Source organism: Colletotrichum godetiae (genome assembly GCF_030913485.1).
Source record: "Colletotrichum godetiae strain CBS 193.32 chromosome Unknown BDP55scaffold_13, whole genome shotgun sequence".
NCBI lineage: Eukaryota > Fungi > Ascomycota > Sordariomycetes > Glomerellales > Glomerellaceae > Colletotrichum > Colletotrichum godetiae.
Window position 1 is genome coordinate 550,614 of NW_026851261.1, and position 24,822 is coordinate 575,435.

The 24,822-nt window shown below is 54.1% G+C and overlaps 5 protein-coding genes and 1 non-coding gene across 6 annotated transcripts; 2 read left to right on the forward strand and 4 right to left on the reverse strand.

Moving 5' to 3' along the window:
- Positions 1 to 453: 453 nt before the first annotated feature.
- Positions 454 to 1,098, reverse strand: BDP55DRAFT_658377 (uncharacterized protein). Its single transcript, XM_060574475.1, has one exon. The coding sequence runs from the start codon at positions 896 to 898 to the stop codon at positions 614 to 616; it is 285 nt and encodes a 94-aa protein (XP_060431715.1). The 5' UTR covers positions 899 to 1,098; the 3' UTR covers positions 454 to 613.
- Positions 1,099 to 2,769: 1,671 nt separating this feature from the next.
- BDP55DRAFT_75501 (large neutral amino acids transporter small subunit 1) lies at positions 2,770 to 4,930 on the reverse strand. The gene is made up of 4 exons (XM_060580737.1): positions 4,072 to 4,930; positions 3,855 to 4,016; positions 3,424 to 3,799; positions 2,770 to 3,365 (listed from the first exon to the last, which is right to left on the reverse strand). The coding sequence occupies exons 1-4, from the start codon at positions 4,837 to 4,839 to the stop codon at positions 3,091 to 3,093; spliced, it is 1,581 nt and encodes a 526-aa protein (XP_060431716.1). The 5' UTR covers positions 4,840 to 4,930; the 3' UTR covers positions 2,770 to 3,090.
- A 586-nt stretch (positions 4,931 to 5,516) lies between these two features.
- BDP55DRAFT_t118 lies at positions 5,517 to 5,603 on the forward strand. Its single transcript has one exon. It is a non-coding gene; the product is annotated as a tRNA-Pro (tRNA).
- A 1,156-nt stretch (positions 5,604 to 6,759) lies between these two features.
- Positions 6,760 to 8,202, forward strand: BDP55DRAFT_548660 (ribosomal protein L4/L1; the record flags this gene model as incomplete). Its single annotated transcript, XM_060568862.1, has 3 exons — positions 6,760 to 6,964; positions 7,250 to 7,400; positions 7,503 to 8,202. 3 exons carry the CDS (start codon positions 6,760 to 6,762, stop codon positions 8,200 to 8,202), a joined length of 1,056 nt encoding a protein of 351 aa, XP_060431717.1.
- BDP55DRAFT_75578 (aromatic amino acid aminotransferase) lies at positions 8,199 to 11,240 on the reverse strand. Its single transcript, XM_060580750.1, has 4 exons — positions 10,912 to 11,240; positions 9,906 to 10,542; positions 9,421 to 9,786; positions 8,199 to 9,352 (listed from the first exon to the last, which is right to left on the reverse strand). The coding sequence occupies exons 1-4, from the start codon at positions 11,060 to 11,062 to the stop codon at positions 8,617 to 8,619; spliced, it is 1,890 nt and encodes a 629-aa protein (XP_060431718.1). The 5' UTR covers positions 11,063 to 11,240; the 3' UTR covers positions 8,199 to 8,616.
- A 705-nt stretch (positions 11,241 to 11,945) lies between these two features.
- On the reverse strand, positions 11,946 to 24,369 carry BDP55DRAFT_766911 (FAT domain-containing protein). Its single transcript, XM_060580975.1, has 4 exons — positions 23,995 to 24,369; positions 23,721 to 23,878; positions 13,010 to 23,665; positions 11,946 to 12,958 (listed from the first exon to the last, which is right to left on the reverse strand). Exons 1-4 carry the CDS (start codon positions 24,047 to 24,049, stop codon positions 12,272 to 12,274), a joined length of 11,556 nt encoding a protein of 3,851 aa, XP_060431719.1. The 5' UTR covers positions 24,050 to 24,369; the 3' UTR covers positions 11,946 to 12,271.
- Positions 24,370 to 24,822: the final 453 nt, after the last annotated feature.

Consider the following 24,822-nt stretch of genomic DNA (forward strand, 5'->3'; position numbering starts at 1 on the left):
GTTTGGTGTCAGGCGGGGAGGGGAAAGGTGGGATGTGGGAAGCGTTGAAGATGCGGCGTAGGTGCCAGTCCTTATTTGAACATGGCCGACAGGGGGGTGGATGATGAGGAGGGGGGGGGAGGAGCAACTGAGGGTGGGAAAGTGTTGTCGTTTTGGTGCCCCTCCATGATGACGGGGTGCGGCGCAGGTGTGCAGGCTAGAGGTAATTTGTATCCCCACCCGGGCTGGGCTGCTGTGGTGCTGTGGTGCTGTGGTGTCTGTGGTGCTGGCTGCTGCTGTGCACGCGTGTGTTTATCCCGGGGCGGGCTGGGCTGTCTTTCCTGCCGTCCTACGGATACCTAGATACCTACTACTAAGGTGGGCAGATCCATGTTCCTCCGTACCGTAATACCGTAGGTGCGTAGGTAAGCTTGGTACTCCGTCCGTAGTCAAGACGGATACCAAGATACCTCAGCCGGAAAGCAGGCACGTAGGAAGGGCCTTCCTGGTTCTTGTCATCCAGCCAGTCAGCTCAATGCCCCCCAGCTGCCCCGGGCGTTCGATGGCTCTTTCCAGGATTGCCTGTTCAGTGCCCTCCGCCGTCGCCATTCAGGGAAGGAACATAGCTTCACAGTCAGTGCCCTGCGGTCACCGAGGTGACAACGTTCCCAAGAACGCAACTCTCTGATGTTGGATTCAGAGTTTGAGGGCACGGGAAGATCCTCTCGCGCCTTATCACAACAAACCTGCCGCACTGGGCCCGGATGACCGAACTATAGCCTCCCAGCCTCACATATTCCTCTTGTTCGGCCAGCCAACTGGCTGTCTGTGGGAGACCACCAAGGCCATTGCATTGCCGTCTTCCAAGTTCCAACAACAAACAAAACATCGCCAGGTTTCCCTCTCCACCTGCAGCCATGCAGCCGATGTGTTGTTCACCTAAAGAAAATTCTATTCTCTTCTCTTTGCGAATACCTACTCTGTCACACTGAGTGTCTGTCCAGGAATACAAAAATACAACCAGACACAAATCATTACTCAACTTTTCGGAATGGATGGTGGCGATGACTCGATCCGAGAGGCAGCATTTCCACACTTTCTTTCGCCCTTGCTTCTCGTCCTCTCCGACATGCATACAAATGATGGCAAGATGGCCATGCCCACGGCGCATCGTGCAGATGGAGCCCTTTAGCCCCCCTCCAACATCCAAGGTCAAAGCCTAACAAACGTTCGAGCGTGCGGACGGCCCAAGGCCAAAGTGCATCGGCATCGACCTGTATCCACTTTCCACCCGGTTCTCACGTCCGGCCTACCTAGCTTGATACCTTCTTGCATATGCTGGGAACCTGTTTAGGGCAACTGACGCTGTCGATTCGACCATCCACCTGCGATGAGGCCTAGCACGGTACCACGACAGCCTGCCGTCCCTGCCTGCATTTCAACCTATTCACGGTTGCACGGATTTGCCCTGACGGGGCCTGACCCTGATCTTTGCATACCTATCTGGGTACGAAGCCCATCTACAGATACCCTGGTCTACTATATCCTCGTCTCAAGATGAACACGAATTGGCCGTAATTTGTTGGTTGTGGTCAAACAAGAACATCTGACGACTAGGGCAAGCTAAGCATACGCTTACGAGGGTTCTCCTAACGAGACTCCAACGGTCCATCTGCCATTGTCCATCTGCCATTGTCCATCTGCCATTGGCCCAGAGCGACAGCAGCATGCGCCACGCGGCGTTTCCGTGTACTCTTGGTGAGGTCAGGTAACGGCCGACTAGTCGTCGTACAGGTGAGGAGCGAGGCTTAGTTTACGTTGGATCCCATGCCTGGTACCACGGTCAATTCCCAAGGCTCGCCCTTTTAGTATCCGGATGCCGACCTGCCCGCTTGTTCTATGATGTGACGAAATCCGGAGATCAACCTACACTTTCCGGTCCCGCGGATAACATTGAGTTCGTATCTTGGCGATAAGACGGGGCATCGGTCCTTCGCAACATGTCTTCAATCCGCCCGTTACATTGTCCCAGGTAGTTTCGCGAATAATGTGAAGCAAAACGCATCGCCCCTTATCTTGCGTTTCTAGCACTAATTCATGACAGAGAAGATGCAGCAATCCAGGCCACCTCACGTATCTCTCTTTGAAAAGTTAGCAGAGATGTTGTGGCCATGTCAGACGCCGTCCTACCCACACCCACACCCACCTTCAGGCTTCGACACTCGCCTCTTCTCTCTCTCTCTCTCTCCCTCTCCATCCCACAATGGGGTCATGCACACGGCTAGCTGCCGCGAGTGGTGGATAGCAAAAGTCTACCTTTCTAGAACACCCAAAGTCTCCGACGTCTTAGAGCTGCAGCTATCTACGCCAGCTCGTCATTCAGACTGCCATCGACACCCTTCACTTCTGATGATCTGCACTGAGAAAGAGCGGTGGGATTCCAGTGCAGCATTTCTCACGCCACAATAACGGCCCCCGTTTAATATGATCAAAAGCTCGAATTTTGGACGACTTTGACATTGCAAATCACTTAAAGATCTCAAGTCAATTGTGCCGAAGCTAACTACTGTCGCCCCTGATCATGGTTATCCAAGCTCTTCAGACACCGTGCATTTTGCCTCGTCTAGCGTGGATACAAGCCTATCTTTGGGGCCACGGCCGTTCCCTGACGTCTTTGAATAGCATCAACTCTGGTACAGTTTCACGACGCCTTCCACTTGCCTAGGAACAAGGAGGCATTCAGGCCCAACACGGACCTTACCACTGCCCAAAGTTCCACAGACCTCTCCGCCTCCGGCATCCAACGTGCCTAACTCCTGCAGATTCACCGCTGACACTCGACTGCGACTTGGCTAGCTGTGGGGAAGCAGGCCAAACTCACAGCCGTTGGGAGCTGTGCTGTTGTATTCTGCGAGTCTGTTCTGCAAGAGCAACTTTGGCTAGCCTTTATCGCGTCACAAACTTAAGAAACTCAGGGTTGACCGGAGAGCGTGCTTGAGAGGACAGTCCAAGCTCCGGAGCGGACAGGCCAGCCGCGTTTGACTGCTTCGGCCGGGGAAGCAATGAAGCTGCTGCACGACCATAACGGAAATATGGATGGCTGGGCGAGCCTTATTCGGTCTCTGCGTGGGTGAAGCCGCGCAAGCCAAACCTGAGCGAGAAAAAGCCGACGCCGAATAAGGCGACCAAGAGAATGGCCCCTCCCTGCAGAGGTTCTGAGATGACTCCTCTGACAACCAACAGGCCACTGATGGCGCTGAAGATGACAGGATTGATGAGCCAAGTGCTATACTCGGCAGCCTTCGCCCCCGGCATGCGGCCGTCTCTCCTACGGAGAAGGATGAGTCCAACGGCCGACGAGAAGAAGATCATGTAAGCCGCCAGTCCTGGACTATGTGTCAATTGATAATCCTGTGCGATCGCTTTCCAGACGAAGAGGCTCACCGATAAAAGTGACGAGCCCATTGAAGCTTCCGACAGCTACATATACGATTGACAAGGCACAGTTCAGCATAAGGGGAAGTAACGGCACGTTTCGCCTCCACCTGCGATTCTGGGTCCAAGACAAGAAACCCCTGATGGGTCCTCGGACCAGTCTTGGCGCAGATGCGAGATATTCGTCGACACACGCAGCCTCGTCCTTTTCGTGACTACAGTGAAGATTTGCCAGGATCGAAGGGAAATATCCCCTTTGACTAGCAACAACGACGAGCTTGGCAGTCCCGAACACGTTAGAGTTCAAAGCACCCATTGCCGAGATGGATACTATGATGCAAAAGAGAAGCCCAGCCCAAGTTCCGAGGATTCTGTTCGCGAAGTCCTATTCTCGTGTGTCAGCCTGACAACTATGCTCACCCGGCTCACTTGATACTTACCACAGCGACAGTGCTGCTCGTCCGCATGACGCTCATCGGCAGGCAGACATACAGAGCCGCATTCATCAGCATGAAGCCGATGATCACTACAATCATGGAGCCATTGATTACGAGGGGCAGATCTCTCCTTGGGTTCTTCATATCTCCCAAGACAAAGCCAACCTGCCGGATATTCAGTTCTTGTTCACGGCTCAACCGGGCGAGCAGTCAAACTCACCATTTCCCAGCCGGCATAGCACCACAATGCTCCAAACGTTGCCGTCCCAAAATCACCGAGCCACTCCCAAAGACCTATTTCGCGCTGCTCGGGAGCCTGGCCAAACCATCCATACTCGGACGAGGGAACACCCTCTCCGTGACCAAAGGCCCAGACGCCACAGCCAAGAACGATGATGATGGTCAGAGCCGCCATCTTCAGAAAGAGAAACACGTTGGCCGCCTGTGCGCCCGCGGTCGCGCCGAGGCAATTAACCAGCGTCATGATCACGATGCAGCTCGCCGCCACCACTTTCGACACCCAAGACGACAGCGTCTCTTGGTCTGCGACAAAGGCCTCGGTGAGATAATCCGCAAAAATCGTCGCAATCATTGAGTTCGCCGCGGGTTTGATGATGGTGCACCAGACCCATGTGAACAAGAACCCGGCGAACTCGCCGTAGCAGGCGCGCAGGTATTCCTGGATGCCGCCATTATTGGGGATGCGCAATCCGAGCTCGATGAAGGAGGCAGCGCCCGTCCAGACAAGGATACCACCAAAGAGCCAGGCCAGAAGGCCGTAGCCTGGCGCAGTGACGAACTGGCTGATTTGTGAGGGCACGCTGAAAATTCCCGAGCCGATTTGTAGGCTGATGACGATTGCGAGGCCGTTGAAGAGGGTGAGTTTGTGTGACGCCGATGCCGCCGGGGAAGTATCGCGGGATCTTGTTGGGGCCGGGGGCCGTTGGAGAAACGGCGAGGTTTCGTCGGTGCGGAGGAGGTCCGCCATCGTCGGATGAGCTTACTTTGAGTTTGCTCAGCTTGGGGCCGAGAGGCGTTAAGTCTTAACAGCGACCTTTCAAATCCATGCAAGGTGAGTGGTGGGATCCCAGAAGCTTGATTTTGGCGTGTTCAGGGTCACTCTTTTCTCAGTCTCTCTTAGACTACGTTTTACTAACTTTTGAGAAATATCTAAGGGGAGGTAAGTCGAGTGTCAAAGTAGGCCAGCTCGGGTATAATGAAGTAACAGGCTCGGATGCCGACATTGAGCAAAAGGATTCGTTCGATTGCGACACTGGACGCGTAGCGTTCTACCTTATCTCTGGAGCGGTTGACAGGGATCTTTGCGCCCTTGTCTGGGGTCTGATAGCATGACTTCGGATAGCATTTTGGCATTCTGCATCTAATCAGATCCGGATGCCCTTCGCCCTCCTCACTGGCGGGAAAGATAGCCTGAACTCACGTGTGTGCCTGTGAGCCTGGACGAGTGATGGCTAAGAGACAGATGCAGAGCCTTGATTTGTCAATCGTAGCAAAGCTGCAACCTTACAAAGACTGAGAGGCGGCGAGCTTTGAGCTTCCAGCTACTTAGGGAGAGGGGCGGAGGTAAGTAAGGGACAAGCTAGTAATGGAATATGAATGTCTGAATCAACGGTTTTCTCAACAATAAAAGAAGATACCTTCTCTGCCCTGATGGTCTAGCGGTATGATTCTCCCTTAGGGTCGCTACGACACGTCTGGGAGAGGTCCCAGGTTCGAATCCTGGTTAGGGCCCAATTCTTTTGCAATTTTGCTGGAATTGTGAGGCCGGATCCAGTTTTGTCTGAAGTTGTTGCTGCGACTCGAACTTGGAGTTGCATGGCCTTGGGTTGAGCCTGGGGACATTGGGAAGTAGACGTGATCACGCGGTTGCACTTATACGTAACCTGGAGGCCTGGGGGTTCTTTTACTGAGATGTGTTCAACTCACAGGCTATGTGCCAAGGATATAGATGGGGCCGGTCGTATGTCATTTCTCGGATGATTAGTGGTTACAGTTATAATTCGAAAGCAGCTTCTATTTTTGCAGTTTGGGGGGCGATGTGCAAGATAGCGTGTCTATCGACGACTTTACTGCCGTCCTACACGTCTCTCACTCAGCGTACCTACCCATGGTACCTAGAACCAAACAGTCAGTTTTGTGTGGTGCGATGGTGCGAATTCAATCCGGGCTAATTCGAACATTGATTAGCTTTAAGGTAGAACATGGCAACGAAACGGAATGTTGCCCGAGGCGCTGAAAGGGAAGTGAGTTGTACACCTTGTGGGATGCACCTGAGATGCTCTCAGCTGTAACGCCAGACCAAGACAAAACCATCTCAACTCGCTTGGTATAATATTTAAATCGCTCGAATAGATTGCATCAACTTGTAAGAGATGATGAACTACCCGGCGCATTCCTCGCATGTACTAACACGCGTTTCCAAGATCTGAAGAGGCCCGTTGACGTGAACCCCCAGGCCCCGCCTCCCGCCCTCCAGCATACCGTGAAGGTGGGGCAAGCACTGTGTCAGAGCATTTTTGGGAAGCACTGTCTTATTGGCGGCTCACGTGACTCGAACCGGGCTTCGCTAACAGGCACCTGGGTACCTAGGTACCTAGGGTCTCCGCCGCCCACACCGATTTTTTTTCTCACATTGTCGTGTGAAATTGATCGCGAAGCCAAAGTGCAAACTTCAACCCCGTCACTAACCAGCAGCCACTGAAGCCCACCGTTGACCCAGGTAAGCTCAATTTTCTTTACTCCCTGGCTCTGGACGAAAAAATCGGAATTCTCCATATTCTAGCAAGGCGTCCGGGCGATTTCCAATTCTTTTTCTGTCCTTCCATTATCATCAACTAACCGCTTGTCCTTTTTTTCTCTCTTCACAGGTCAATCAACGATCAACACAATGGCTTCGAGACCTACCGTCACCATCATCGGCAAGGATGGCAAGTCCTCCGGCAACACCCACACCCTGCCGGCTGTCTTCCTGAGCCCTATCCGTCCCGATATCGTCCAGGAGGTTCACAAGGGCCTGGCCAAGAACAAGCGCCAGCCCTACTCCGTCAGCGAGAAGGCCGGTCACCAGACCTCTGCCGAGTCTTGGGGAACTGGTTAGTCGACATCCGATCCGAAGCGAGAGCGTTACGAGGAGAAGGACTCTATTTTCCAGCTGGAGCGGGGAACCAAAAATTCGACGGGGAAAGGAACGCGAACGGGACCTCGAGCAGACATCTGGGACGGGAGTTACGATGCAACCTGCCATGTGGTGGATGTCCGAGGGACCGAGGCGAAAACTTTCTCAACGAATTGGAAGATCCACGACAGCTGGAGAGAGAGAAATCTACGGAAGACGTCACTCTGAGAGGGGAATCGTTGTGCTGACAGAAACACTACAGGTCGCGCTGTTGCCCGTATTCCCCGTGTCTCCGGTGGTGGTACTCACCGTGCCGGTCAGGCCGCCTTCGGTAACATGTGCCGTTCCGGTCGCATGTTCGCCCCTACCAAGACCTGGCGCAAGTGGCACGTCAAGGTCTCCCAGGGCCAGAGGTAAGATTTTTTCCCTTCACCAGATTCTTCATCACCCCACTGCGGGGATCGTGAAGATCAGCGGAAAAAAGAACCAGCGTTTCTAACAGGCATAATCCACAGACGTTACGCTACCGTTTCCGCTATCGCCGCCTCCGGCGTTGCTCCCCTCCTCCAGGCCCGCGGTCACCAGGTCTCCAACGTCCCCGAGGTCCCCCTGGTCGTCGACTCCGCTCTCTTCGAGAACGCCGCCGTCGCCCGCACTGCCGCCGCTGTCTCTCTCCTGAAGACCGTCGGTGCCTCCGACGACGTTGAGAAGGTCAAGAAGTCCAAGAAGCTCCGCGCCGGTAAGGGTAAGCTTCGTGGCCGCCGCCACCGCCAGCGCCGCGGCCCCTTGGTCATCTACGACCCCGAGGTCGACGGAAAGGAGCTCGTCACCGCGTTCCGCAACGTCCCCGGTGTTGAGACCTCCCCCGTCACCGCCCTCAACCTCCTCCAGCTCGCCCCCGGTGGCCACCTCGGCCGCTTCGTCGTCTGGACCTCGGCCGCCTTCAAGTCCCTGGACACCATCTACGGCACCACCACCACCCCCTCCGCCCTCAAGAAGGACTTCCTCCTGCCCTCCAACATCGTCTCCCAGAGCGACTTGACCCGTCTGATCAACAGCTCGGAAACTCAGTCCGCCCTCAACGAGCCCAAGGGTTACGCCGTCACCCGCCGCTCCGCGGTCCAGAAGAAGAACCCCCTCAAGAACAAGCAGGTCATGCTCCGCCTGAACCCCTATGCCTCGGTATTCGCCAAGGAGGCTGCCCAGAAGAAATAAACAGTTTCCTCTCTGGGACGGGTGTTCTGACGACGGTGGTGGAATGCAGGTTTCTGAAACGGACGGGGCTACATTTTAGCATGGTTTGTGCTTGAGGCGTAATGGCAACTAGGAAATGTTGACCTCAATTCATCAATGGACAAATGATTCCCTTGAATTCACACAAAAGTCTTGGTGTATTTGGTCTGCCCCTGGACCGTGACGACTTGAATCCACGTGATTATGACATTTTCTTGTTTTTTTTGTATTTTCTCTCTATTACGTAGTGACTGTAAGGTAGCTACAAAAAGTTCTCTAAACTCCATGGCCTCCATCAAACGTGAGCTGTACATAACCCACGTCCTCTTACGCCATGAATGGTTTGGTTCATCAGATTCATTAAAATGTCCATCCCCTAAAGATCTAAAAAGATCCTCAACATCCCATAAGACTACCCAAGTTGCCCAACCCTTCAAGCCCCTCCTCTTCACCCTGAGCCATGAAAAAGTCTCCGAGGATGTCCTCCACCTCCTCCACTTTCTTGAATCTCCAGAACCTCTGAATCGCATCCGCCAAACTCTGCGAACACAAGTCTACATTCTCCTCCGTCTCCGCCGCAAAACACAACCGGAAATAAGCCCATCCCCTCTCTGCCCGAATCGCCGGCGTAGCGCTGAAGATCAACCCAGGACTCACCAGCACGCGATACGGCTTCTTGGTCGCAAAGAACATGAGCGCCGTCGACAGCCTCTCCCCGTCGAGCAGGGGGATCCTCTCGCCGCCCGTCGCCATCCAGAGCGGATGCGTCTCGAGCCGGAGCTTGAGCCAGATGAACATGCCGCCGCGCGGCCAGGCAAACTCGTAGAGCTGCGTCTTGCTCACGACGCCCCAGTCGGCGTCGTCGGCGCTGCGCGGGGTCGACTGTTTGAGCTGGATGGAGCCTTCGTCGAGGATGGTGCACATGCGGTTCATGCGGCGCTCGTAGACGCCACGGAGGCCGGACAGCCAGCGGACCCAGCCGTCCATTTTCCAGCCTTGGAAGGTCTGCTTTTGGCGCGAGGTGAGGGCGGCGAAGGCGGTGCGGGCCGCGGGGGGCTGGTCGCCCATGATGAGCTCCGCTACGGTGGATTGCACGAAGCCGGAGGGCTGCTGGGTGGTGACTTCGGTGATTCTGGGAGATAACAGTGTTAGTTTTGATGGTTGCTTCGATTCCTTGTGGTTGGATGGGATCGTGCATACCTCAGTAGACGCTCAATGATGGCCGGCTGCGCCGTGATCCAGCCCATGCGGCATCCCGGCGCAATGGTCTTGGAAAAGGTGTCGAGGCGGATGACTCTGCCCTCGGTGTCGATGCTGAGGAACGAAGGGATCAGGGAATCCAGGAACTGGTAGCCGGAAGACTTGGCGGGCTTGTAAGTCGGAGGTGCAGCAGAGGGAGATAACTCCAGTCCGCGCGACTTGGCCTCCTCGACGACAGCAGAGGGGTACTGCAGGTACCAGTACGGGTCGTCTTCGACAATGATGACATCGTACTTGCTAGCGATGGCGTAAATCTCCTTGCGGCGTTCAACGGACAAGATACCGCTGGTCGGGTTGTGACCCATCCTACCCCACGCCACGTGTTAGCCGTGTTTCCTTGTCTTACCTTTAAGAGTAGCGATCCTCCCCCCAAACAGGGAAAGAGAAAGAGAGATAGAGTTTAGAGAGAACAGAAGCAAACTCACGTCACGGTGTACATGAAATGCGGCCTCTTGCCATTCTTCTCATCCCACCCAGCCAAAACCTCCTCCAACCCGCCAGGGCCGTTGGCAATCATGCCGCCATCATCCATCTCGACAGGCACGACCTGTATGCCCCGCGGCAGCGCCTGCGACAGGACCTGGCTGTACACAAAGACCTCGCACAGCATACCGGGCCGTTCCGCCGCGGCATCTTTCGCGGGACTCCACGGGTTCGTAATGAGCTCCAGCGTCTTGGAGAAGCCGTCGGTCGCACCGCAGCTGAGAATCACCTCGGGCCCGCCGAGGTACGGCACGTCCGGGTGCAGGTGGTCCCGCGTGAACTGACGGATGAAGGACCGCAGGGGCGGGTACCCCTCGGCCGTGCCGTACTGCAGCGCCGTGGCGACGTCGATGCGGCGGAGCGGGTCGCGGTCGTCGTCGGTGCCGGGGACGGTGACGTGCCGGGAGGCCTTGACGTCTTTTTCCTTGTCCTGGCTCGAGACGGCGGCAGCGGTGCTCCGGATCGGGAGCGTCGTAGTGGTGCTGCCGTCATCGGGGATCGGAGACGGTTCCCATCGTTCGGGCTTCGCCGCCTGCGCCTCGAGGGTGTCAAACGGGAACAAGCTCGAATGCGGAAGGCCTGTAAAACAGGGTTTCCCAAAAAAGTGTCAGCGATTCATGCTTTCTCCAGGGTAGTGTGTGGCCGAAATCGGGATTGCGAATATCATTGGAGCGTTGACGCGCGATCCCGCACGTACGTGACGGTGAGCGCGGAGCACGCAACGCAAGGTGCACATTACGGCATATATTGCGGCATTCCTTCCCATCTCAGGGGATTGGGGACTTTGGATAGATCGTGGTACCAAATCAATCCCATCGATGTTGTGCAACCACTAGTGTGCAGAGGAGAAACAGAGAGATGTAACGACAAAAAACGTGCTGGACTGAAATAAAAGAGTCGAAGCTATTCGGGGGGTGATAATGTGAGTTTGGGGTTTCGGATACTAACCTCCAGCTAGGTTCCCAATACCGGGGATCTCAAAGTACTTGTAGTACTCCTTCATCTTGCTGGGCTCACGCCTCTTCGTGACCTCGGAGAAGTGATGCGCGAGGCTCAAAGGCGCCTTCTTGGACGAGCTGTCCATGGTGGTGGCAGACATGGTGAACGACGTTGATATGCTGATACGATGGTGAAGGGGATGGGGACAGTGATGTTGCTAAGCTGTCGCGTGTCTCGGCGGAGATAAGGCTTATACGGCACCGTGGAGTAACTGCGTTGGACAACTCAAACTTGATAGTTGAGTCTGTGATGTAGTTTGAGGTATACCAAAGCCGAGAGAGCCACCGGCAAAGACTATGAACCAAAGAGCCAAGAGGGGGAAGATGAAGAACGGACTTTTGAAAGATAAGAAGTGTTGAGAAACAGACAGGCAAAAAGATACCGACAAGAGCAAGCAAGCAATAGAATGGCATTTCCGTGTCCGCCGTGCCCCAGTCCACACCCCCCGGATGGCTCCTCACTCCCCGGGATTACAAATCGTCATCCATCTTTCCAACGTGGAGTTTTGTGTGTGAGTGCACCCGATAAGGAAGCTCAAGAAACTACTTGTTGATAAGGCCAAGCCAAGAAACGCGCCCCGACTCGCCCGGTGGACTCTCCGCGGTGAGTGAGTGGGTATTGGTACGTAGTCCGTATTGGCGGGCGGGTTGCGGACTTCGTCCTCTGAACGAGTGAACCACACAAACGATGGGGAGAAAGAAGTGGTGGCGGCCAAGCGAGTTCGGACTGTCACCGATGCTCTGGTAAGTTGGCGTTTGGCGTCAGGGAGGCTTGGAGACAAGGGTCCTTGGCTAGCCGAGCCAGGTCGACCCCGGCTTTCCACGCGCCGCAACACTGCCATTTCTCCCGATCTCCCGAAACTCTACGCATGAAAGTTCATCTTCGCCTAGACAACGATTCGTTTTAATCGTGAATGTGTGGCGCATCCATCACTGCAAAGTCTAAAACAAGGCAAATTGAACTTCCATCCAAATAGCAAACTTGAACACAAACAATCTGATTATCATGAAGCTGTAATCTTGCTTCAACGTCGAGAGCTCCAACCAGCTAATGTGTGAGAGAGCTTCCGATACTAGACGGCCGTACAATTACAACAGGGAATCGTCATCTCTGAACCATTCTTTTTTTTTTCTCCCTTGCTCTCCCGCCAAATAATCATGCATGGCCGTCATGACCTCCAGGTCCCCCTAGGCCTCTTTCGCATCCCACAAACGCCTTGCTAAAATCATACAAAACGGTAACCTCCCGAGACACACACGCGCGGGTAATCTCCAGGTCCTGTCTCCTTTCGTCCTCCTCACACGTCTTCTTACAAGTATGGCATCCATAACGCATCGCACTGCGCCAAATTCATAGGGTTGACAGCCTTGGCGACGAGGTCAATGACCGTCTGGTTGGCAGGCAAATTGCCAACGGGGCTCTGTGCCAGGCTCACGGCCCGCTTGACCACTGAGTCGCTGTTCACTTGCACCGATTCGCGGAGCTGGTTCTCCGTCATTTGCACCGTCCGGTGGGAGCTCGTGAACCAGAAAATCATTTCATCGCGCACAAAGAGCGTGAGTGCGTGCTCGAGCTCGTACTCGGGCTCTGTGAGGCATCGCGCGATAGCCATGAGAGCACAGCTGAAGATACCCTCCGTCGCCAATGGGCCCATAAGCGTCTGGAGGTTGGGCGTCAGACGGAATGGCACCGGCTCTGGGTTGTGGAAGAAGGGTTTTGCAGCGCTCATGTACGCCATGAGCTCCGAACCCCAGATGTTGCCGGATCCACGAGCAATGTTGATCTTCTGCGGGTAACGGTTATGCATGTACAGGATGTACGTCATAAAAGTGAGCGATGCAAGCTGGTACGAGAACTGTCTGCGGAACAGCCAGAACTCGGTAAAGTCGGGGAAGGCCTTCTGGAAATAGTCCAGGGCCAAGTTCTGTGGCACCCACTTCTCCTGGATGGCGTGGAACACCTCAAGTCGGGCGGTTGCGCTTTGCTCAGCATGCTTCTGTGACGAATCGTTAGACTTTGTAATCCGCTCGTTGATCGCACCACTTACCGAGTTCTTCGTGTCGAGAACGCCGCGCAACTTCTCCATGGTGAACAACACGGGATCGTCCTTGGACATGCCGTGGCGTCGGCAGTGGTCCTCGTATACACTCTGGAGGGTGATATATGATGTGTCCTCCTGCACAATACGAATGTGAGGCGCCAGAGGAACCATCAGAGGCAGAGTGAACTGAAGGTCTCGGCGACGACTCTCCTTTCTCCTACCCAAGGTCTGGTTGAGTTGTCGGAAGAGCTGCAGGATGCGCTCCTCGCGACGGCAGTGTCTCGCCGCCGGGTGCTGGACAGCCCACGAATGGATACTTCCATCGTGACCGCGCATCTGGAGACGGCGGTACGATGCGCTGATTGATCGGACGAGATCAACGTTGGGCAAGAAGTGCTCAATGCGAATGAAGTCTTGGTTCTTGTCCTTGTGATGCAGGTACTGGCCAGGAATCTCGACATCATCGAACCGCTGGTAACGGAATTCGGAGAGGTGCGGCGAGAATGCTTCCAGCGAGACGCGAGTCGTTCTACGATCAAGCTTCTCCTCAAACTTGTTACGCCAACGTCGGAGTTTATGGATATACTCGTACATGGTCGGTTTGACAGTAACAAAATCGGCTTCGAATGACTTCTTGATGTGAGCTGGGAGGATCGTCTCGGCGAAGCGCGTAATGTTGGTCTCCGTGGCGGAGGGAAGCTTGACGTCCTTGGCGAACGATGAAGGCATGCGGCTGACGTACGCTAGCGCGTCATTAAGCAGAGCAACGATAAGACGGTACGCGTCTTCATCGGGAGGGCACTTGAAGTGCTTCTGGATCTGGTCCACCATGGTTTCCATCGACAGCGCGAGGAGGGGGAAGGCGGTCTTCAAAGCGCTCATAATTTCCTCGGTAAGTTCCCATGGCGGCTTCTTCTGACCGGCGGTAATTTGATCTCCGCCAGCAGCTGCACCATTGGCTTGAGCAGCCGGAGTGCCGTTGGCGTCGTTGCCTTCGGTTTTAACAGAGGCATTCGCGTCGCCGCCACTTGCAGTACCGGGCCTTGAACCAGAAGCATCCGGCTTCGGGACGCCGTCTTGCTTGGGCTGTTGAGGCGAAGCGCTGGGCTTGCCGTTGGAGACCGTCGACTGGGCACGCTGGCGGGCCTTCTCCTTGGCTTCTTGGTTCTTCTTGATGACAAGCATGTCTTCCCTGTTGGTTCGTAGCTGGAAGTACAACGCTTGAGGATAGGACCTGGCGATCTTGCTCAGGATCTGGTGGACCCTGGGTGCTTCCTTATGTCCAAGACCAGTGATGAGCTGAGGAATGTATGTGATCCAGTACCAGACAGGAGTCTCGCCCTTGAAGTCGTCGAAGCCAGCTGCAATGGAGCCGTTGGCATCGTCCAGGCTGAGTAACCACAAGATGCGAGCAATGAGCTTGCGTGACTTCGCATTCTTGTAGCTGCCGGCGGCTTGCAGATACGACGTAAGTGCCTGGCGGGCCGAGTTGATATCAGTCGGGTCCTCCTTGTACTTGCGCTCGTTGAAATAGCCCCATTCAGCCCAAGCCTTGGCAGCGGTGATATCGAAGTACAGGGCTGTGCCATAAGCAGAATCGGCCTCTTCCTTTTGCTTGAGTTTCTCCAGGAACATGCCCTTCAGAGTGTAGAACTCGGCTTTCTGAGGTGGGTTGAAGTAGTTGAGATTGGTGTTGTTGATCACGTCCAATCCGCTCGTAAGCTCTTCAGGATTCTCGTAATGGCACTTGGCCTGCTCGCGCAGCTTAAGGAAAGCTTCTTGGATCTCGATGTTGGGAAGCGTATAGATTCTGCTAAGCTGTGTGATGCAGACCTCCGGCAGGCTGTGTTTGCGGGCAACGTGTGCGAAGCGGTTGATGATCCAGGCAGTCTCGTGATATCCACGGTAGGCAAACGAGGCACCACTGGCGTTCTGTCCACCCCCTTGAGGAAGTAGCTGGAGGTACGTCTGGTTGATGAGGCCAAAGATATGCTGGCGCCAGGTTACCAGGTCTTGCCAGGCAGTGATGTCGTCCCAGACGTTGGGCAGACGATCGCGCCATGCACCAAGCAGGAGCTTGAGTTCTCCGCTCTTAACGTCCAAGTTAGACTGGTTGGTGCTAGCCAAGCTATTGCAGATCACGCTGGCGTCGTGGAGTTCGACCAACTGCTGAAAGTTCTGAAGCAAAGGGATGTGTGCCTTGGTGAGCTGCTTCGGCAACTGATGCCACTTCCGGATAGAAAGTTGAATGGCCTCGTCGCACGACTTCGCAAAGTCCTGAGGCGTCTCTTGCTTGTTGTAGAACTTGAGAAGCGACATGAAGGCCTGGAAGAATGCACGTCGAGGCGTCGGAGCGTCCATAACGCCCTTGATAAGGTTGTCGAGCGCCTCACGATGCTCCTGTGTCTGCCACATCTCAGTGTTGTTCCTCCACGCGCACTCTAGAAGCAGGTCCTGGAAGTTCTCGTGCTTGGCGAAATCTTGGAGAATCTCCCACTGCTGTAGCTTCTGTGCACACAAAACCCAGTGGTCTTCCCAGAGGACGTATTCTCCTTGAGAGAAAGGGATGACACCCGTCCGGGCTTTGATCTGAGCGGCCTCGTACATCTTTTGGGCTTTGTCCCACATTCCGTTTTGCTCATAAGACAGTGCAGCATTCGTCTCAACAAATTGGCATCGTCTACGCCAAGTGCCGTAGAACAGGTCATCTTCTTGTAGAGAAGCATACAGCTCGACAAGTGCATCCAGATTGCTTTCACGAACAGTTGCCGATTCGATCTCTGGCTTGATGGCGGCGTTCTCAAGCTGGACGAGCGCGGTGTACCACGCATCGTAAGTCTTGGCCTCGTACTTGAGAACATGCGGCGGAATCTTGCAATCCGGCCAGGCCTTGGCCGCACCTTCCAGGAGAGATTGTACCACGTTCGGTCGCTTGTCGATCTGGCGGCTGTGGTAGTCCTTGGTGAGGAGGGCAACCATGCCACGCTCGAGATCGGTGCGTTCTTCCTTCATCGTCGCAGACCAGTAGATAGGGAACAAGGCGATCCAAAGCTGATGAGCAAGGGTGTTGTCGACATGTTGAAGCTGGACAAGAGGCTCAATAAGGTCTCGAACCTTGACCTCACCAAGCTCGCTCATGAAACGTCGGTGAGCAGTGACCAAATTGTCAAGCTTGTCGTCCGACATGCTCGTGGGCTCCCTGTTATCCTTGGCATGAATGGAAAAGAGCTGAGTGAGTGGCATTGTCTTGAAGTCTTCTTGGTGCAGCTGGATGGGGTTGTTCAGTTCAACCGCGCCAAGGAGAAGGTGCGATGACTGTGCCAGCCAGTAGCTGTCAGCCAGAGTGTCCCAGTTCTGAGAGGTCAGAACGTAGGCAAGGCGTGCGCTGGCAGTCTTTGAAAGACTCTTGTCGAAAATAGCCATGAAGCGGTTGCGCATGTCCACGTCCTGAGCGCGGGTGCCGATCAGGAAAGCATGTTCCATGCGAACAGTCAACTCGGTACGGGTGATCTTGGGATCCTCGTAGATGCGAATGACCAGCTCGAGGAATTTCGTCAACATGGTCGAGTCTTGGCGATGCTCAAAGGACAACATCTTGTGGAGAACTGCAGTCTTTTCCTTGAGCGTAGGCCAGGTGCCTTCAGAGCGGAAGACCCAGCCTTCCACCATGTTGAGGATCTCCTCGCACAGAGGGATGTGCATAGACTTCTCTACTAGTGTCGCGAGGACACTGAGGAATGGCCGTCGGTTGTCGCCCAGGACTTCCATTCGCAACGCGACGACCTGGATAGCCTTGGTCATGAGAGCAGTCGAAACATCAAGATCGTACGTTGACATTTCTCCCGTCGGAGTGTTTGCATCCTGGGTCCGAGGCTGCCCTGCCTGATGATTGGCGACGGCCGTGTAATGCTGAACGTGTTCGCGGGCCAACTTGCTCTGCAAAGCCTTCATGAGGACCGGGATATGTTGGTCAATGACGGAGGGCTTGCGGTTGCCCAACGACCACAGAATGTTGACTCCGGATCCATAGTGTCCTGCCGCCATGGCTTCGCCGGCAATCGAGGACAAAGAGTTGATGATTTCGGAGTTTTGTGACTCCGTCTCACCCTCAGCGTCGGCATCCTCCATCGGCACGTCCTCAGGAACAGCATCGAGTACCCTCTGGATGATTGACTTCAGGTCGCGGTCATCATCGTACTTCTTGTCTGCAAGGTGCAAGCAATCCTGCAACTCGGGGTTTTCGCTTTTGAGGACCTTATCGAGGACCTTTTGGACCGATGGCATGTTTTTGGCAATCCATTCATCTGGCTTGGAGTTCAGTATGATGCGAACAACTTGAAGAGTGTTGATGATGTTTGTGATGAACTTCTCATCAAACTTCTCGTCAGAGGGATCCGCTGCAAGGAAGTTCTGCGTCTTGTCGCTGGCCAAGACAATATCGGTGACATTGGGGTAGAGGTCAATGTCCAGATCACCCCAGTACTGGGGCTGAACTAAGTTGTAAAATAGGCTCATGGCCTTCTTGCACAACTCGGTAGATGTGGGCGGCATGGCAGGGCCGTTTGTGGAAGCATTGTCTCTTGCCTTGGTAGACGGTAGTTGGTACCGCTCATTCAGCTGAGCAATGAATTCGACCAGATACTTAATCATTTTCTGGCGCGCGAGAGGCGCAATTTGATAATCGTTGCGGTCTAGGTTTTGCCTGACAGTAGGGGGTGACGACATGGGCTGATCTCCGCTGTCCAACTTGCGCTTCTTAGACGTCGGTGACTCGGAGATGGAACGCGACACTGCATCTCCCTTGCCCTCAATACGCCGTTGCTCCCAGAGCCAGATGAGCCACATCATGTTAAGAGCGAGCTTCTTGGACTCATTTGAAGGGTTGGGTGGCGCCGCAACTTTCCTCAGAGACGATATTATGAGCATAGCATACTTATCTCTCGACTCATAAAACAGGTCAGGATGCCTGACCAAGAAGTGGAAGATGCTGGTCATCTGCTGCACATTCTGCCCTTCATCGGCGAGGATTTTTCTAGGTGCCAGCGCCCATCCCGCATTACGATCATGAGCCTGTGTTCCCAGTCGTTTGGGCAGAACGGGAGCTATCAGCTCCAGAGCCTGTGTGACCAAGGCCCGTCCCTCGTTCTGGTTTGCTCTCAGCAGTGAGAGGTATACTTGTGTGACGATCTTCACCGGCGTCTCATATAGCGCGATGAAGTAGGCGATCACGACGTAGGCGGCGTGCTTGTTGATGACATCGTCCAGTCGGATCAAGGTCCAGCAACTCTTAATGATGTCCTTCCTAGCCTCCTGGAAAATGGTAGAGTGGTACTTGACCAACATCGCTGACAGCTGGAGAACTTCAAATTTCGTGTGGTCGATGCCTGGCTGCAGAAGATCATCATTGTCATGCTGGCTGGCATCTTGGTGCAACTTCCATATCTTCGCGTTGACAGCATCGATAATGGTCTTGTCCATGAATCGACCCTTGGTCTGTGGCGGCAGGTTCCAGTTACGCTGCACGTCCATGGCAACGATCGGATTAACAATGTAGTGCAGCAAGAAACACTTCATTTTCTGAGAGATGTTCTTCTGGGGGTAGGCGTCAAGACATCTGAGAACCGTCGATTTCCAGAACTCTGGCGAATCGCTGCTGACGATGTTCTTATAGATGTAGGCGATCAGAGGCTGCGAGGCACGGAGGTCGTCAGTCGTGACGGAATCTACCAGGCTGAAGAGCGACTCGAGGTCTTTGGGGTTGCGTTCCAAAGACTTGATGAAGATTGACATCAGCTGGTCTGAGGCCTGGCACGCGGGAAGTCTCAAGTTGGGTGCAAGTGTATGGCCCCGCATCTGCTTCTCCAGCTCTTTGCCGACTTGCTTCAACCAGGTCAGATGCTCCTTCTTCTCTAGCCAAGTGTCTGTTCCAGGCGACTGGGTAAGGGAGTAGAGAATGTGAACGGCATTAACGACGGCGACGAGCTTATTGTCCTTATTTTGAGAAATCGCATTATTGCAGAAGTCGATCAGGGCTTGAACGTTGGAAGACACCGTTTCTCTTAGGGGGCCGCTCTCGGGGTTGCGGATCACTTGTGAGATGAAGCGTCCGTATTTGAGATCTTCAAGCTTCGGCAGAATGAAGTTCCAAACCTCGTTGGGGTACCTGTTGATGAACTTGTACAACGGTGCTCGGAAGGGACTTTCGTGGGTACGGCGCAGCTTCTCTTCCAGCTCCAATGCCATATCAATGAGACGTTGCTTGAAACCCTCTGCCTGGGGCGGCAAAAGATGGAAGACGTTGAAGACAGCAGCAATGACCTTCATCGGAGCATTCTGCTCAAAGAAGGTGAAGGAGAGCTGTTGCAGAGTGCTGGGCTCTGCAAGCACCTTGACGTGTTCGAGCAGGCGAGCTCCGATTTCGACCTTGAAGTATGTAGTGAGCAGCTTCAAGAGTCGGCCGAGGTTTTCCAAGCCATGAGTCGAGAGCTTCTTGGGGTCCTGGAGACTAGCAAGCACTGGTCTCAAACCACCTTGGAGCAAGTCCTTCGGGAGCTTCTGATGGGCCTCCAGGGTATTCTTGAGGGCATTATATGCCGCGTCGATTGTGGCCTTTGAGTCCGAGTACAGGCACTTGAAGAATACCGAGACAATTTTGGAACGAGTAGGGTGGCTACCTTGCTTGAGGGGCGCAAACTCCTCGAAATTGGTGGCGGTGCTGAGGATGTTGATACATGCCACCCTAAGGTTAACGATGTATTCGTGCGTTCTGAACTCTCCTGGCTTGTTGGCCAGAGACTCATCGCTCGCATCAGCCAAAGCCAAGGACTCCATAAGTAGTCTGGTCAAGTTGTCGTCAAAAGTAACCCATTCCTTCCGCAAGGTCATGTGGTACGTCATCGCGTCAATGTAACCGATCTGGATGGGGAACGGCAAGGCACGAAGGGGCTTGGAGTAGATTGGCTGAAGAAATCGCTCCTTGTAGGGTTCAATCAGCTCCCAAACGGCACAATTGGCCGCCTTGGCGATCAGTTCGAGTGATCGCTTCGCAGTCTCGCGAACATGGCGATTCATATGCGCCAACTCCGTATTGAACTGCATGCAGATTTGTGCGAGGCGGGACCTCTGTTGCGGCGGCTGACCTGGGTTTTGCTGTGGCATGGCATCCTCCTTCTTGATATTCTTTGTGATTCTTTGCAACAATGTCTCCAAGGTGACCTGAGCAGATCTTCTAGTCTTCTCAGGGAGATCTTGGGGCATGTCCTTGATGACGTACATGAGAGAGCGAATGAACTCAATCTGCTTACCCGCAACCCATAGGTCACCTAGGTCAAGCTCATTGAGAAGGAAGTTGATACCAAGAGAGCCGCCAGTTTTGGTGAACCATTCTTCTTCGTAGCAGCCGTGGCAGAATGTGGTGCTCAAGTTGTTAAAGAGAGGCAGCCTAGCAACACTCTGCTCATTGCCCAGAATTGTGGTGGCAGAGTCATACACCTCCCGGATCGCGCGCTGCGCAGATTCTCGCACCTCTGGGTGATCCGAAGCCAACGATTCCACAATAGCATCAGAGAGCACCCGGGTATCAATAAAGAGTGGGCCTTCACCGGCATTGGGATCGAATGGGCTGTACGTTCGCTTGACGTCAACCAAGGCCCGGCCGACCTCAATGATTGTAAAGTGTTTGCAGATGTTCATGAGGAATGCCTGTGCTTCTTCCTTGAAATCAGGCAAAGACTCGGCAAACATGACGGCCTTCAGCAAACGCTTAAGTAGGTCGTCTTGCTCGTCCTTCTTGGGGATAGATCGCTCTCTGTCGTGTGTTGTAAAGGCAGAGAAGTCAAAGTCAATTCTTCTAGCGGCTAGATCTTGAGCTTGGAGGCGCAGAAGTCTAGGCATATCGTCGGGCAAGTTCTCGAAGCCGATCCGCATCTTCAGCTGAGACTTGATGAAGTGGAAGGATTGCTTCTTGTAGTAGCCATCATACTGACGCGACTGGTTTCCCTTGCCGGCCTTTGGCTGCTCCATCAACTTTCTAATAGCGAAATCGACACCTGTCTCCGCAGGGAAAGCTCTATCCTTCTTGGAGCCGATCAGGCGGAGATCGAAGCTGGTCGGGTCGTCGGCGTAGTCCTTGTAGTTGAGGGGTTGCGCGTCGGTCATGAACTTTCGGTTACGGCCTCCAAGCTTTCCAAGGATGCGCATCGTCGTGTGAGCGTGGAAATGGCTGTAGGGATGGGGTTTAAGGTGGTCAAACAGCGCCGTCATCAGCTCATCAATGACCGGAGCCATGATGGGGTCCAGATAGTCCGCAGTAAGGTTGTCGACACAAAGCTCCAGCGTACGCAGTCCTTGACCAACTAGATCAGTGTTGGCGCGCAAGGCGACAACTAGTGGCCGCATCAGGAAGCTGAGATGGGGCAGTAAGTTGCTGAGACGTGCCGGCACCGTCAAGCACAGCTCCACGTAGAGGTCACGCTCGGCAGGTTTCCTTGCTGCCAGGAGCAGGTTGTTGAGCACATCCAGCAGCATTTCAAGTAGTGGCAAGATCTGCTTATAAAGATGCTCAAACTTGCCGCCACCGATGCTTCGGAACAACGATCTCAGGAGTAGGAAGTAGTTCATGGGCTCTTCGGCCTTTGTCGACAGCTCAATGGACTTAGTGACAATGTCCACAACGTGAGGAAGCAGGACCTGTTCGTTCTGGTTGGCGAAGAGCGTGACTGCCATGAAGGCCAACTTGAATAGCCTCAGCAGAATTGACGACTTCTTGACGTCTGCTGAGCCAACTTGGTCGATTCTCTCCATCAAGAAGCGCAACAACATGCCGCAAAAGCTTGGTGAGGTGGCTTCGCTCGCGAGGAAGAACTGAGGAATGTGGAGCAATCCCGTATGCTCAAAGATCATGTCGTACAGATGGGGGATCTCTTGCTGGAAGACTTCGTGGAACGTCGCCGGGTCAATGCAGTGGAAGACAGTCGCAAATGTCTCGAGTAATTCCTTCTCTTCCTTACTGCTAGAAACCATGTAGAAGTTGGCCATATACTCCACGGGCGACATGTACTGGGACTCGGTTGCCGGCTTCTCAATTTCGTAGTAGCGGAAAACGTAGGCGCCCTCTCTGAACAGCTTCACGATGACGTTAACCTCCTCAGCTGTGAATCCGTAGGCAACATCTTGCCAGTGTTGAGGGGCATTCTGGACGTCGATTACGTTGTTAACATTGCACGTTCTGAGCTGGTAGAAAGTGTTCTTCAGCCCGTTCATCAGGTTCTTAAACAGGAACTTGTTGTCCACAACGGGGTCTGCGCCTCTGTCCCTTGGATTTGACGTCTTGATCGGCATGGCAGTGAAGATGTCGGTCTCGTCCCAGTCAGGCGGGTGATCCTTGTCCGCAAGGTAGCTATCCTGGGTTCCGTCAGCGGCTTGCTGGGCGTAGAGTTTCGAGAGCTTCACTGCGTTGGGATACTGTCTATTCATGGCCACGAACTTGTCGCCAATAGCGTTCAGAATCATGATCAGATAGTGCCGCGCGTCGACCTTGTTAGGCATCTTGGCGATGCACTCCGCCATATTGAGGAGGAGTTTGGCGCTCATGGTCTGGAAACTTGTCCCTGGGAAGTTATCCTGGAGGTTTTTGGTGTAAACCTCCACCGTCTTGCGAATTTGCTCCGGCGTGAGACTATCGCGAACGTGATGAATGAGATCGGCGAGCATGCTATACGCGAGTGGTCTCATAGTCTCGTACACCGTCAGGCCATCGCCGATCAACGTCTTCTCGTCCAGGAGCTCGTCAATCTTTGGCAAGAAGATCTTGCGGAAGTTGAAGTTGATGATATGCCTAATAGCAACAAGCAGCTCCTTACGCGCACTTGACTTCTCTCTTGGGCAGTCCTGCAGGAGCCGAACCACGATCTCAGGTAGTGTCGGTAAGAAATCTGTCAATTGCTGAGAGTATTGCCGCAAAAGGTAGGCCAGAAAGCTCATCGTCTTGACCTGGGCTGTGATGAACTCTCCGAAAGCGGCCCGGTTCTTAATCAATGGGCTCACTCCCGTAAAGATCTGTCCCCTAGCCTTCGCATCGGCATGTGCCTGCTTCTGCGCGCTCGCCTGGAGGCAGAGGAACCCCTTAATAAGAGGGACGAAAGCCTTAACGTTTGACGCAACAGTATTTCGATAGACCTGAAAGACGGAAACCACGATGATAGGGCATTCCGAGAGGACTTTGAAAGACTGCATGCCCTTCAGCAGCAACCGATTCTGCTGTTGGGGATCCGGGCCGAGATCTGTGACCGACGCTACGGGGGAGCCCGGTCTAGGTGACTGGAAGTTCGTCTGGGAGCTGCCTGGCGTTGATGGTGCTCCAGAGTTTGATGCTGTCGAGAGTGACGTGTTGTCCAGCTGTTCCCGCACGACCTTCTCCATCTGTTCGAAGAGCTCCTGGATCAGGTTGAGGAATGCCTGCACCTTGCCCTGCAGGACTTTGTGTTGGTGACGCATGACATCCGAGATAATCTTGACGCATAGCGTCGCATTCTCTTCGTTGTCCGTTCGGACCAGCTGCATCAGCAGATCGACAACCTCTTCAGCATAGGGTTCGAAGGGTTCGGGTGGGGACGGTGTCGCTGGCAATCGGTTGAGGACCTCGAGGATACATGTTCGCAGTTTCTGGGATTCAATGTTAACGGGCGCACTCATCAAGGTTGATGTGGGGATGGCTCACCTGCTCCGGGGAGTTGCTCTGGAAGATGCATGGTCCTCTTAGAATGGCGAGGAAGATCGGAACCATTCGCTTCAGGAAAGGGGGGTATATGGTCCCGTTGGTGTAGTGATCTAAGCTGTCGCGTAAGGTAGTCGCCGCCTCTAACCTGACTCTCGAGTCTGTACCACACACATGTCAGCAAGACCATGACGAAAGGTGATGCGCCTCCACCACGGCGGGGTTCCGGGTTCGAGGAATCGATCGCATCGCATCGCACGAGGGGTTCGTTCCCTACCCGTGTCCGGACTGCTAAGTCGCTTGACGACATCGTCAATTGTGGTGCCCGACATGGCGGCGTCAATGGCCCTCGGGGGACGCGTGCTTCGTTCCCATGCGTGGTAGAGGAGGGTATCGTAGATGACTTCGTGTCGCGGCGAGGCTGATGGATCGAGGTTGCGGAAGAGAGCGCGCGCCGGAGTTGGAGGGGTATCTTGTAAACGATGTGAAAGGCGAAAAAAGGCCGCTGGTGGTTGTGAATGTGAACAGAAGGACCAAAAGGTAATTTTACGATTGCGGTCTGTCTTTCGCGTGTGCCTTGGTTATCGGGGTGCCCCAGTCGTTTCCCAATCGCTCAAGGTCGCGCGGCTTGATTAAATGGATTTGATGGCCCAGGCTCGACGTGAGCTCTCAAATTTCCAAAGGCAGTCGCGAAGCTGGGGGAACCGGCCGCCAAATCATTTGGCGCTAGGCGCCTGAATAATATTGATCCGAGGTATATGCTCCATAAAAGCCCCACCCGGAGTGCCTACCGGGCCGCGTCTGGGGGCAGGGGTGTTTGCCCAAAGCTCCTTATCTTGTCTGGGGAGCGATAAGAGCTCCGGCCGCCGGTGAATCGTGGTCCGGAGGCGGGCCGGGATTCCACCTCATTCTTCGGTCACCTTTGTTCAGTCTTATGTCGTTGCTTGCCTATCTAAGGTTTCTTTCACGTTTTCAAACGGCTTTTATGCAGGCACATCATTCTTCCATGTTTGTGTGAAGTTCACAAAAGAAAAGACAACGGTTTTATATCTTGGCATTTCTAATTGTCAACCAATCCACCTCAATCAGGCAGATCGGTATTCTA

Bases quoted from the DNA above. Each gene is read 5' to 3' on its own strand.
- BDP55DRAFT_658377 (XM_060574475.1), bottom strand. From the start codon at position 898: ATGGCTGCAGGTGGAGAGGGAAACCTGGCGATGTTTTGTTTGTTGTTG.
- BDP55DRAFT_75501 (XM_060580737.1), bottom strand. From the start codon at position 4,839: ATGGCGGACCTCCTCCGCACCGACGAAACCTCGCCGTTTCTCCAACGG. The intron at 3,800-3,854 runs GTAAGTATCAAG...ACACGAGAATAG, and splicing joins CGAGCAGCACTGTCGCTGTG to GACTTCGCGAACAGAATCCT. The intron at 3,366-3,423 runs GTGAGCCTCTTC...CACATAGTCCAG, and splicing joins TGGGCTCGTCACTTTTATCG to GACTGGCGGCTTACATGATC.
- BDP55DRAFT_75578 (XM_060580750.1), bottom strand. From the start codon at position 11,062: ATGTCTGCCACCACCATGGACAGCTCGTCCAAGAAGGCGCCTTTGAGC. The intron at 10,543-10,911 runs GTTAGTATCCGA...CCTGTTTTACAG, and splicing joins TATTGGGAACCTAGCTGGAG to GCCTTCCGCATTCGAGCTTG. The intron at 9,787-9,905 runs GTGAGTTTGCTT...GGCGTGGGGTAG, and splicing joins CATTTCATGTACACCGTGAC to GATGGGTCACAACCCGACCA.
- BDP55DRAFT_766911 (XM_060580975.1), bottom strand. From the start codon at position 24,049: ATGTCGGGCACCACAATTGACGATGTCGTCAAGCGACTTAGCAGTCCG. The intron at 23,879-23,994 runs GTAGGGAACGAA...TGTGTGGTACAG, and splicing joins ACTTAGCAGTCCGGACACGG to ACTCGAGAGTCAGGTTAGAG. The intron at 23,666-23,720 runs GTGAGCCATCCC...ATTGAATCCCAG, and splicing joins AGAGCAACTCCCCGGAGCAG to AAACTGCGAACATGTATCCT.